We start from the raw sequence: 12965 nt of genomic DNA on the forward strand, positions 1-12965 counted from the left end.
TTTTCTACAGACGCCGACTGACTGAATATAGTTCAGGTAGAACTTCAACATTCCCAACAACACAATTTACTAACAACACATTATTACGCTCAAAGGCGGTATGTTGAAGCCAGAGTTTCAAACGTTATTAAAAGCACAGGTCTCAAACACGTTGTTCCTGAAAGCAATGTGGAAGATTGAAGATTGTGGATAATTTTATTACCTCAAGACTTTGCTTTGAGAGGTTTTACAAACAAGTTTATTTAGTGTCTTCTTTTTTCAATAGTTGCTAGCAAATTGCTTATTGCTTTTAAAGTTACAAAATCTTTAACAAAATATTAGTTTGTCCTCTTGAGAAATTTGCGTCAGAAAGGCTTACACGGTCCAACAATTCATAAACACAAATGCATTAAATTTTATTTGCAGTGTCATGAAAACACATCTCTGCATATGATGTTCAATATTAGTAAATAACTAAATAAATAGTGTTTTATATACGTGTTCTCAGCAGAAACATGAGTAAAACCGCACTGAGCAGAATGCAGAGAGTGCACACAGTGGGGATGACAATCTCCGTGACCATCTCCATGTGGCTGATTAATGGATCTGGAAGAAGACAAAAACAAACTAGCCTCAGTGAAAACTAATAAAGCATTAAGTGAACATCAATGTCAGCAAAACACTTGTGCAACAAAGCACAGAACTGAACATTTGTGCATGTAAACATATATAATGGCAGTCCCCAAAATACCAAATAATTAATCTCTGTACCTAAACTTCATCACGCACTGGCCAAACCTTTGGCATATCTGCATGTTTCTTATCTTCCTTAGATTTTATTCTAGCTGGAAGGGCAAACAAAAGAAAAGTCCTGTTAGAAGCTTACGTTATAATTTCCTTCCTCTGTAGGCTATATATTTCTGTTGATTATAAACGGACAGAGTTTTCTTTTATTTGCCCCGGCCAGAGCGGTGCTGCCCTGTGCTGAGCGAAGTTGACACAGCGGTTCACTAACCTTCCGCAAGGAGCTGGTTGCTTGAGGTGCATGTTTCCATTGCTTTTCTTTTCCAGCTTTCAATCTGCAACAAACATTCAGCATTAAAATGAGGTTACATTACTTCCTGCTCACTATTTCAAATGTCATATGTCAAAGCCGTACTTCTATTTGGTTGGGGAAACCGTTAGAGCTGATGATGCGTTTGTAGTACTGAACGGATGCTTTAGGGTAGCGGGGTTTATATCTGCTCTCAAAGTCCACGTAATACATGCCAAATCTTTCAGAATAGCCCTCGTCCCATTCAAATTTGTCAAGCAGTGACCAAGCTGTGTATCCCTTCACATTCACGCCACCTTTAACCGCTGAATAAAAAGCAAAACAAAATAGTTACACTTAGTGGTTAGAGAAGATTTGAGTATTTTCTATATTAATTAATTATGACCTTTAAGCATTTCATTGATGTAATCCCTGAAGTACTGGATTCTCCAGTCATCACAGAGATCTGTGCACATAATCTTCTCTGATACTCCATTTCCTGTTATGTATATCATGGGGTCTCCATACTGTGTCTGAGTATCAAACAAAATGGAGACACAACTTTTCTGTTTGCTGTATTTTACAAATTTTGGTCAGATGGCTGCCGTCTTTCTGGAACTAATTTAAAGGGATAGTTTACCCAAACATTTTTATTCTGTCATGATTTACTCACCCTCAAGTTGTTCCAAAACTGTATTAAAATGTTTGTTCTGTTAAACAAAAAAGAAGACATTTTGAAGAACCTTTGCAACCAAACAGGTCTGGGGCACTATTGACTACCATAGTTTTTTTTTGTACTAGTAAGTCTAAAGTGCCCCAGATCTCTTCGGTTATAAACATCCTTCAAAGTATCGTTCTATGTGTTCAGCAGACCAACAACATTTACACAGGTTTGGAACTGATGATAGAATTTTAACAAGGGTTGACCGTAGTACCTTCACAAAATTCAGCAGACGTCGGAAGCCCCATGGCACAGAGTAGAGCCACTCTGATCCGGGGTCAGGCCAGTGTGGGTCCACTAGCTCAGCGAGGTCACGGTCAGTGAAGTAGCTGTTTCCGCGGTTAGAGGGAAAATTATTTTGTGTGATGTAGCGAGTGGTGAAGTGGCTGATGCCCAGAAAATCACAGGTGCCTCTTATGTAACTTTTCTCCTGAGGGCTGAAAGTAGGCAGACGAGAGCTACTCAGACCTTGCTGGGCACTCTTTCTGGCTGCAGAAATAAGACAGAAAACCATCAAGCTAAAGGGCAGACCATAGATTAATCAAGTTGCTTTCGTATTTACTTGACACTTGCCTATGTAGTCTTTCATTATTTGAGGATAGTCTCCATTAAAGAGTGGTGTGGCAAACCAGCCCAGGTAGAACTGGACATATCTTTCAGCGGCTTCTATATCACGTTGATTGGTCACATCCACTGGTTCTCCCCAGTCAGCCGACAGGGAGATGCCCACCATGCCTGAAATTACAGGAACACTCTCAGAACAGCTTCAATCTTTTGTGCCTAGACGAGGCAGCAGCTGTGTTTATTGTCTGACGTTTGTCTACCTTTCTGCTTGTTTCGCCATTGGGCGTCGTATGTGTGCCAGACCTTAGCATGAGCCTGTCAGAAAGACATTGACAATTCAGTGGATTGCATTACTAAATACGCATATCATTTTTGTGAGATTTGCAATCACAATGGTTATAAGATTATAATGTTTTGGATTTTTGTTATTTTGATAACCTTGAGGATGTTGTGGGCAGCATTATATGCACCAGTACCCCTCATCTTCAAACCAGGAGCATGTTCTCCAGTCTCATAACCCTCCACTGCAACAGACTACAAACACAGATAAGATCTTTCATCAGAACTGTATGAAAATTAATTTGATATCTGTACATGTCCAAGTTTGAACTGTAATAGCGAATATTTTATACCCAAGGATTGTTGAAGGTTATCCAGTATTTGACTCGGTTGCCAAACCTCTCGAAGCACAGGTTGGCAAAATCACTGAAGTAGTTGGCCATACTTGCATTTTGCCAACCTCCATATTTCTCTTCCAGAACCTGTTAATGCATTTAGTAGAATTTTATTGCAGTGGTATATGATATTATATTATGGAGTCATAGTTTATTTTACCCGAGGTAAGTCCCAGTGGTAGAGAGTCACAATTGGTGTGATTCTGTTCTCTAGTAGCATATTAATCAGGTTATCATAATGCTCTATCCCTTTCTCATTGATGTATTCATCTAAAGGGAAAATCAGAAAAAAACTTTAGATAACAAATTTGTTTTTGTTATTTTGGCATTAGTATTTAAATTACCCTTAATGCCACTCGGCAGAATCCTTGGCCAGGAGATGGAAAAAAGATAATGGTTCAGCTTCATATCTTTCATCAGTGTGATGTCATCCTAAAACATAGAATATTTTTTGGAACAAATGTGTTTACATGCATAGTTTGTTCTTCCGAGTGTGATCAGGAAATCATTTCACCTTAAATTTGTAGTAGCCTTCACATGATGAGTCTCCAGTGTCATTTTGGTGAATCTTTCCTTTTTTATGAGAGAACACATCCCAGATGCTCTTTCCTTTTCCATCTTTATCCCATGCCCCTTCTGTTTGATATGCTGAGCTGCCAGCACCCCAAGAGAATCCTAAAGGTTCATGGACACATGCCCTGTTATTTTAATCTTGGTTTAGACTGGACTACTTTTTGTTCTGCTTTAACCACTAAGGACACTTTAACTACACTGTAAAAAAATCTAATTTTCCAGCAGCTTGGGCGGCGGAAATACCATAACATGATTTTCATATAAATTTGCAGTCTTTTTTTGTAAATGACCATTTTCTACAGTATTTTAAAAATGGAAAAAAAGTAAATTTTCTGACAGCTGGGGCAGCAGATATATGCGGTATAGTAAACGTTTTTTTCACACAAAATTACAGGTTTTCCATGGTTTTGGTCTTTTTCTGTCATACAACGTTTTTTGAAAGTTGCAGTTTGTTTACAGTGTTTAGTGTGGCAAATATTATATGAATAAGCAGGTTGTTTTTTCAGAATTTTGTGTATTGTAATATTTGTTCCTTTTTTTTCCCTCAGAGTATGCATTACCTGAGGGAAATGTGCCATAGGTAAATGGGCCCTTTTCATTTCTGGTCCAGTCAAAGTCTTCACTAGCAAAAATGCAAAATGCCAACAGCAAAGTATGGTAAATCCTCAGAACAGTGCATGGAGGCATCTTCTCACGGGTTTGCGATTTTCACCAGTAGAACCTGCACAGATCAAATAAACTAAATGTACTAGCATTAAACAAGTTAAAACAGCCTCTCACCTCTTCTGAAGATTTCACAGACCCGGACTATTCTAATTGCAGTTAATCTCAAAAAGGTACAGAATACATTCTTTTATGTGAGTTATTCTAAGGTAACACTTTACAATAAGGTTGTATTTGTTATCATTAGTAAATGCATTAACTAACATGAACTCACAATTAGCAATATAGGTTTTCTTCATTAATTAATATTTGTTAATGTTTTTTAATGTCAATACAATTATTCATGGTGCATATTAACTAATGTTAACAGTTACAGCTTTAGATCTACAAATAACCTGTGAAATTTACATGAACGAAGATGAATAAATGCTGTACAAGTATTGTTCACGTTAGCTAATGCATTTACTCATGGTTAACAAATATAAACTTATTGTAAAGTGATACCTATTCTAATTTCAAAAGTTATAAGCATACTCGCAGTGGTCAGCTTTGAAAGCATTCGGAGCCGAGGCATATCAATGATGCTAGCAATCCATGAGCAATCAGCCAAAAATGCATAAAAGTGTAGATATTTTCCTGCCCCAGAGAGTCAGCTCTCATTTCAGCCAACTGTTAGACACACTGACACAAAACACTATCAGAGACAACAAATAAGTCAGATTGTCAAGAGCTGCCAGTATGAAAGACATCTCCAAAAATATGAATCCTGAAGAGAGATAAGATGTAAATTGTGAAGGGAAGAGGATGTGAAGATGATGGAATCGCTTGCTTCTGTTTGCAGGAACCAGCAGTTTCGTTCTGTCTCCTCCAACCCTTTCTCTCTCTCTCTCTTAGTCTAGATTCAAACTCAAGCACATATACATGTATACCTGGTCCAGGCCCAGCATTTGTCTCGACTGGAATCCACCCCAAAATGCCAGAATGTTAACTAAACTTCTGGACTTCAGTCATCCTCACAAAGCTGCCAGTGCCACAGGCACAAAACAGTAGCGAAACATCTAGTAGATCCCAGCTCCATACAGATGCCCCATGACCCACACAAAGGTCCAAATACCCGCTATTCAAAGTCAATGGGCTGAAAGGGAAAAGTGCTGCTCCTAACAAGTTTAATAGAATTGTAGATTTAACTCTGTAAGCAAAGTTGATGTCGGTGTTGTTGATTCATTAACATTTTGGCTTTGGATGTTGGAGGCACTGGGATACGTTTATTCTGTGACTAAAGTACACATGTTGTCTTCATACCAACAGCGTTTTTGAATTTATTCAGAGTCAGCCGTGTTTCCAGCTGTGTAAAAGAATACGTCTTTGCAAAACAAGACACATGGGATATTATAGTCTGAATATAATGTTTTAGTTTTTTGTAATGTATGTGTTTGAGGATTACAGCTCTTAAATCTACAGTTTAATAAAATATAAATCCCAGGCAACCTGACTGAAAATGTTTTTTCCTAGACACTATTTTGACATTTTTACCTACATTGTGGTTGTGTAAAACATGAGAGATCTGAGCTACAATAAATGTGAGCAAGAAACCTTTCTTTAAACACGTTTCTATAGCTGCCCCGATTTAAACATGAAAACATTTACTACATGCAAAATGCATTGAAATTACATTGCAAAAAAATGCTGAATTGATTCACAAAGTATTGACACTGCACCCTTTTTCTTTGGCTGCGTGTGTCTGTGTGTATAATGCTATTCTTATGTTCATACTGTATGTGTGTATAGAATGTATGTGTTGTACATGTGCGTTCTTTTACACCAATGATATGTTTTGTAGGTGTAGTGGATTTACATGTCTTTATGCACATAAGGCTTTGACCAAAACACTTCATATTGTTTGTGTTTAGCATATCAATACAGGGACAGAGTACAGAGAGAACAGCAGAAACAGAATGAGCATTCTAGCACAACCTGTTTCTATGTACCAGCTGTATTTAAGGACCATCGTAGTGGCCACCATGAGCTGACATGAACATATTTACTAAAGTCCCCGGATTAGCCCAACAAACCAGGTATGTTTGAAGTGAGTTTGGAAGCAAGAGCAATGGCAAAATTTGCGGTTGGAGTTTCAACCAAATCTGCATCTCCCAATGGGACTGTAGTAATCATTATAGAAAAAAGGCATAAAAAACTTGTGGAAAGGAAGATCATTTTCATGCTGTTAGGACAAATAATACTGAAACAAACCAAAAACGTATATACTTGTGTAGGAAATGATTTGTTCTACACCCACATTTACACAAATGTACATTTACCTTGTAATTGGAACAAATAAAGTTCAATTTGTATCATGTCAAACTCTGTGGAAGATAATTTTAAATGATTCTAAACAGTTTATATAGCGGTAAATATGGTATTGTTTGCAAAATGTGCAAAAAAGTGTTTGATTGTTTTTTATACCAATGTTCTAGTATTTTATGCCTGAAATACACTGAAAGTATTTGACTCTTTTTTTTCTAGCAAGCTGGGGTCTGTGCTCCAACGTGCCTTCTACGGGTCCAGTGGAAGGGTAAGTGTTTGTTTTGAAAAGTAAACATACATAGAGTTAAACATAGAGTTAAAGTAGATTTTACATTTGACAAAATGTTGGTTTGTTCGAACCTGTGGTAAAATATGGAAGAACTCAATCATTGGTTTAGATTGACCTAGAAAATGCCTTTGTTTAACACAACTATCGGTTGAAACTGATCAATCTTATCAAACATTAGGTTAAGTGTATAAATGAGTGTATATTCAAATGATATACTAGTAACTGGTGTTTTGTCAGGTGACTCTTTTCGAGCAGAGGAACTTTGCCGGCCGGCGACTGGACCTGACCTCTGATTGTCATAAGCTCAGTGACAAGAATTTCTCTGACAGATGCAACTCTGTGCAGGTGGAGAGTGGAGCGTGAGTACATGAGACAGAAGAGCTTATTTTAAAATTGTATCACTTTTTCATTATGTAAAAGAACTAATTTAAACATAACACGTGTGTGTTTTACGTGCAGATGGGTGGGTTATGAACATGAGAACTTCAGGGGTCGTCAGTACATATGGGACATGTCTGACCGGGGGGAGTACAACTGCTCTGAAAAGTGGTGCGCTCAAGGTGACCACATCTCCTCTGTCCGTGCAGTGAAACAGGTAAGACTAAAACAGCAGTAGCTTTGTATTTTTCAACTATCAGATTGCAAATTTACTGGAACACGTAACAATCTCTGCTTGGGTTGGTGTGGTGGTCTAGGACAATAACCCTCCCCGTGCACAGCTGTTTGAAAGGGTAGGATTCTCTGGCAAGAAGACAGAGCTCCATGATGACATCCCAAACCTGCTGAGTCGATACAGTCTCAACAGAGTCACCTCCATCAGAGTAATGGGCGGAACGTGAGTACAGGCTTACTTATGTTATTCAATCTGTTTTGAATATATTCTGTTGTTTGCCGATAAGCATCAGTCATATGAAGCTGATCACTTTTCTCATCTGTGACCACAGCTGGGTGGTGTACCAGGAGCCAAACTACCGAGGAGCACACTATGTGCTGGAGAAAAAGGACTACAACAACTTCTCTGACTGGGGTGCTCAAAACAGCACTGTTGGCTCGATTCGCAAAGTCCGCTTTAACTGAAGAAAAACCACTTTGGGAAAATACCCACATCTGTCAGCTCCTTATACAAACAATATGCCAGCTAAGAGTGAAATAAACCCAACAGAAAAACTATTTTAGTAATAAACTGCTTAAAAAGACAAATATCTTTGTTTGTGCTTAAATTGTCTAACCGAAAATAACACAGTTTTCAAGGTGTGACAAAGATGAGATCAGATTCAGGAGCTGTAGGAATCATTGTTATGCTGCCCTCTGGTGGTGAATGTCATATCTTGTGAATTTAATATTTCCTGTACACTTCATATTAGAACCATCACCATTTTCAGATAACCACATACCACACAACCACCCCAATACAATAACAATACCCGTTGTCATTCTCAAATCCTGAAAAACACTGGTTTCAAATAAATAATTGTTTCTACTGTTTTATTTTAATATTGGACTGTAATACTTTATAAATAGAGATCCAAAATGAATACCTACTGCCCCATAACATCCAGAAACATTTTCGTCTCAATGCCCTGATGGATTGCATCCGTTAACATGGGATGCTTATAGGAGCTGTGAGCTCACTGCTTTGCACTCTCTTCTATGATGTAAATCCTTTAAAGAGCAGCTGTGGAGTTCAATGGTGTATATTTGATCATACGTTGAGGAATTCACACCGGCTTTAGCTCAGTGTTGGACTCGAAGACACATGCGGACGTGCTCTCTAAAGGCCGGTGAGGTATTTCTGTGGGCCGTGGGAGCTACAGTTGCTGTCTCCCCGTCGGGCTGATGACATTGTGTTACATCTCTCTCACGGTCACCAAAGCGGTCTGGAAGTACGGGCCGGAACCCACTGATTAGCTGCAGGAGAAGTGGAGGGGTGGAAAGAATGCAAGTTGGTTTAAAATTATTTCTGACAGAGAAGGTGGTGGGATTATGTAAATTACAAACAAACCTTTGACATATCCAGTACAAGAACTAGTGCTGCCCCATTTACAATTACAAAATGAGTTATGGCTGCAGTCCTTACTTGTTTTGTGCCACAGGGATCCGTTTTAGGGCCCATCCTTTTCTCACTTTACATGCTTCCTCTAGGAGACGTTTTCATGAAACATAAAATACATTTCCTTTTGCTATGCTGGTTTACATCTCTTCAAAACAGAGTGATAGCGCCCATTTTTCAAAGCTAACTGGCTGTGTTAATAAAATAATACTGGATGGCCATTAACTTACTTATGCTAAACTCTTACAAGACAGAGGTATTAATTATTACACCAGATGCCAGTAAAAATAAAAAAGTAGAGTGCAACATTTCCTTTGATGGTTGTTCCGTTGTGTCTTCGTCCACAGTTAAGAACCTTGTTGTGTTGCTAGATAGCAGTCTGTCGTTAGATAGCCATATCTCAAATGTGTGTCGGACAGCATTCTTCCATCTCTGTAACATCTCTAAACTGCGGCCAATGCTCTCAGCTTTAGACACTGGAAAACGTATTAATGCATTTATGACCTCATGAATAGATTATTGAAATTCATTGTTGGGGGGATCTTCAGCAGCAGCCAGACTGCTCACTAGATCAACGAACTTTGACCACATAAGCCCAATTCTGTTATCATTGCACTGGCTGCCAATACAGCCTAATAACTTTTATTTTAAGTTAAGTAAAGTTTCAGTAAGTAAGGGCCCAAAACAAGATAAAGTACATTCAATGCCCTGTAAATGGCAGTATTGCTTCTTCTGTACCAGAAATACACTGCTGCAGATAAAGTTAGGGGCTATGCAAAATGTAATGTGTAATTGCATTAGTCATTACAAATGTAGTGGAGTAAAGAGTACATGTACTTATTCATGAATGTCTCAAGTAAAGAGTAAAAGTTGCTAATATCTTTATTCCTCAGTACAGAAATAAAGTCAAAAAGTACATTAACAAATTACATTTACTCCACTGATGTGTGTATAGTATAATGCAATGTAAGTTGCTCTGGAACAAATTTTGGCAATGCCAAATGCATAAAAAATTGCAAATACATAAGAATAAAATATAGTGGGGTATATACAATTCATAAAACTGTTAGGCCCCTCTGATATACGTGGAGAATCTGCTAGTGAAACATGATGCTGACCAACACAAAAATAAGTGTAAGCAATGGAAAACTATAGACAGATAGCAGCTGTTTCGCTCTAACATTTTAGTCCTATGATTTAAACAGAAAACAAAGAATGTGTATTTTGTGTTTTTGAGGAGCTCAGGGCTGGAAGGCCATCACAAATCTCTTTCCCTCTGTAGCACACACACAAACAAACATACTCAGAGTCTGGCTTCGGTGGTGGCGTGGCTTGTTGAATGGCAAAAGTCCTGTGTTTCTTAGCTGTAAGCCAGTTGGTCACAGCTGAACTAATTGACCACCCATACACAGCATTCCTTGTGCCCTCAGGTTCTATCCCACACACAAACATATACAAAACCATACACTCTCCAAGCAAAAAATACACACACACACACACCCCACAGTTCAGCTTTTTACAGTCAGTGGATCCCCTTTCCCATACCTCAACAACCAAAAATCTACATTCATTCAGTCTTATAGTTAGCCAGACTAGCAGTACCGTCGGTAACCTCACGTTTTTGTTTTACCGTTCCACTGCTGAGGAAACTCTCACGTAACTGTTCTCCATTTGTTTACCTTTATTCTTTTCTCTCATGTAACATGATTATAGTACTCCGTAACATAGTAGCGTACCAAACCCTCAATCTTCATCGGATAATGGTAACCAAAAAAAATTTTTTTAATCATCATGTTATTCTATTCTATAACAGAATGTGGAAATACCATGCAGAATAAGAATGCATTCAAAGATTGCAAAATGTGGTAAAATGGACGCTTTTTGAATGTTCGCTGCTAAGCATTATTTTGGGCTAGCTAAACACATTTGAAATGATTTGCAACACAACATCACTCTGTCAATGCACAATGTTCTCTCTTGCACTCTCACTCATTGGTCTTGGTTTATGTTGCACGCCGATTCATATCATCTCACCAGAAAATAGCCTGCAAGGCTTAAATGAGAACGCCTTCATGTCTGACCAGCTATTTCAGTATGATTATCAGGGAAATCTTGACGCTACATGCTGCTTTGCTGTGTGGCGTCTTGTTACGACATGTTTTTGGTTCTTTAGTCAACAAAGAAGGGAAATGCCTAGGGAGACTGCATGCTCAATGTTAAGGGCATATCTGTGTTTGAAGGAATTCCTCCATTATCAGATGAAAGAATATCTGATTGGAAGAATCAGAAGACTTTTTTCTGGGATATTTCCGCTGTTATGAGATTGCTGTAATGTTCCACTCGATAAGTAGACATTTTAACATTGTAGTTTTACTTTTACTGGTAATATAGTTTTATATATTTTTTCATGCACTTGTGATCTACTTAATTGTGAGATTGAGAGCAGTATTTAACTTTCGGGACTAGTTGGGCCTTGGAACTGAAGAAAAAGGCCAACGGATTGTCTACACCAAATAACAAAGAGTTCTGGAATCTGTATCTTTTGTCCCAGGCCCTGATATGAACTCAAAGCTTGGACAGGCTTGTGCGAGGCCACCTGTGAACCACAATTATCACCAATGCTCACAAATACGAACAAATACACACTGGACCAATTAGGCCTCCCGTGCACTCACCTCCATTCAGCCAGCACTAACAGCTTTACAGTAGTGCCAGGACTGACTGCCTCACTACCATCTCACTCAGTAATGACTCTGTAAGCGTTGTGTGTGTGTGTTTCGTTTTAAGCTATGTTATGGGGAAGAAACTTAACTCGCAATTTAAGAAAACATGACACCATTGTGAGAACATGCTAACTGCTTATAGAATTCAATCACCTTAATAAACATAACAAATTACATATAAATAAAAATGTAAATCTGCAAAGAATTTTGAGTGAGGGTGAGGTTCAGGGATGAGAGTAGGACTGAGTGATAGAATATAACTAAATAAATAAAATACCTCAGTATAAAAAATAGTTATGGCAGTAGTACCAATTTGGTGTAGTGTACCGTATATGGGACCCTGGACCACAAAAAGGGTAGTAAGGGTACATTTTCATGAAATCTACTTCGACACAGACACATTTTTGCAGTGTAAGGTTTTAGCATTTATAACTTCACTCTTAAAAATAAAGGTGCTTAAAAGGTTCTTCACAGCGATGCCATAGAAGAACCATTTTTGGTTCCACAAAGAACCATCCAGTAAAAGGCTCTTTGAAGAACCACCTCTTTCTTACCTTTTTATAATCTGAAAATCTTTTTTCGCCATAAAGAACCTTTTGTGAAACAGAAAGGTTCTTCAGTTGTTAAAGGTTCTTTATGGGACCGTTTAGACAAAAAAGGTTCCTCTATGGCATTGTGAAGCACCTTCATTTTTAAGAGGTTAGCTGTGAACAACTTTAATAGTCTATAGAATGTCCTTATTTAGAAAGATAAGTAAATGTGTATGTGGTGTACTGGTAAACCCCTAGAGTATGGGGGACCAAATGTCTCCACAAAGATAGTTATATCAGTCTTTTCCCTTGTAGATGTTTTTCTGGTCCAAGGCTTATTTACCAAACAATATTATGCTAATTCGGAAATGTGAAAATGCAAAAAATATTGTGTGATGGTTAGGTTTAGAGTTAGGGGGCAGAATATACAATTTGTACAGTATTAAAATAATTACATCTATGCAAAGTGTGTCTGAGCTGACATTAAAAGGTTTAGAAAAAAAGTAATTACCTTTAGGCTAAATATCATTCCCCACACTACTTGAAACACCTTGAAAGAACTTCCAAAGGGATCTACTGTACTGTAAGTAAACTGTGGAGAGGTGCTTATTAAGATAAACACAGTGTTGAGAATAATACTATTCTACAAAAAGATACAGTAACTGTCTAACCTCTTATTTGCTTGAATTGTAGTATTCTTTACTGTATGGTTACATTCAGAAACCCAGATGACACACAGATAAGATCTTTCCAAATGAATCTTAGCGAGACGTCACATCAAAGATTCTGTGTGGGTTTGCGTCCCCATTTTAAGACGGCCTATATAGTCTGAGCTTTAATTCCATCTCTGCATCGAAGGCCA

At 38.1% G+C, this 12965-nt stretch overlaps 2 protein-coding genes across 18 annotated transcripts; one reads left to right on the top strand and one right to left on the bottom strand.

Annotated features, from left to right (window-relative positions):
• Window positions 1-171: 171 nt before the first annotated feature.
• Window positions 172-5303, bottom strand: lctla (lactase-like a). 17 transcript variants are annotated; one of them, XM_079459959.1, is made up of 16 exons: window positions 5037-5165; window positions 4746-4901; window positions 4105-4265; window positions 3486-3646; window positions 3316-3403; window positions 3132-3241; window positions 2930-3058; window positions 2736-2831; window positions 2558-2612; window positions 2307-2468; window positions 1948-2222; window positions 1419-1545; window positions 1139-1338; window positions 995-1058; window positions 751-824; window positions 179-585 (listed from the first exon to the last, which is right to left on the bottom strand). In XM_079459959.1, the coding sequence occupies exons 3-15, from the start codon at window positions 4229-4231 to the stop codon at window positions 751-753; spliced, it is 1668 nt and encodes a 555-aa protein (XP_079316085.1). In that variant the 5' UTR covers window positions 4232-4265; window positions 4746-4901; window positions 5037-5165; the 3' UTR covers window positions 179-585. The 17 variants fall into 17 exon arrangements, with proteins under 17 accessions (XP_079316079.1, XP_079316091.1, XP_079316092.1 ...); XM_079459953.1 differs by lacking the exon at window positions 751-824 and having other exon boundaries at window positions 172-585; window positions 4712-4888; window positions 5137-5182; XM_079459965.1 differs by lacking the exon at window positions 751-824 and having other exon boundaries at window positions 172-585; window positions 5137-5175.
• Window positions 5304-6105: 802 nt separating this feature from the next.
• Window positions 6106-8546, top strand: crybgx (crystallin beta gamma X). The gene is made up of 6 exons (XM_079460101.1): window positions 6106-6282; window positions 6731-6779; window positions 7038-7159; window positions 7260-7395; window positions 7496-7635; window positions 7745-8546. The coding sequence occupies exons 1-6, from the start codon at window positions 6239-6241 to the stop codon at window positions 7875-7877; spliced, it is 624 nt and encodes a 207-aa protein (XP_079316227.1). The 5' UTR covers window positions 6106-6238; the 3' UTR covers window positions 7878-8546.
• The last annotated feature ends 4419 nt before the right edge of the window (window positions 8547-12965 follow it).

Source organism: Barbatula barbatula, assembly GCF_947034865.1.
Source record: "Barbatula barbatula genome assembly, chromosome: 1".
In the NCBI taxonomy this organism is placed as follows: Eukaryota; Metazoa; Chordata; class Actinopteri; order Cypriniformes; family Nemacheilidae; genus Barbatula; species Barbatula barbatula.

Bases quoted from the DNA above. Each gene is read 5' to 3' on its own strand.
- lctla (XM_079459961.1), bottom strand. From the start codon at position 4,231: ATGCCTCCATGCACTGTTCTGAGGATTTACCATACTTTGCTGTTGGCA. The intron at 3,404-3,485 runs GTGAAATGATTT...TCTATGTTTTAG, and splicing joins AAGGCTACTACAAATTTAAG to GATGACATCACACTGATGAA. The intron at 2,613-2,735 runs GTTATCAAAATA...TCTTTCTGACAG, and splicing joins CTGCCCACAACATCCTCAAG to GCTCATGCTAAGGTCTGGCA.
- crybgx (XM_079460101.1), top strand. From the start codon at position 6,239: ATGAACATATTTACTAAAGTCCCCGGATTAGCCCAACAAACCAG. The intron at 6,283-6,730 runs GTATGTTTGAAG...TTTTTTTTCTAG, and splicing joins GGATTAGCCCAACAAACCAG to CAAGCTGGGGTCTGTGCTCC. The intron at 6,780-7,037 runs GTAAGTGTTTGT...GTGTTTTGTCAG, and splicing joins TCTACGGGTCCAGTGGAAGG to GTGACTCTTTTCGAGCAGAG.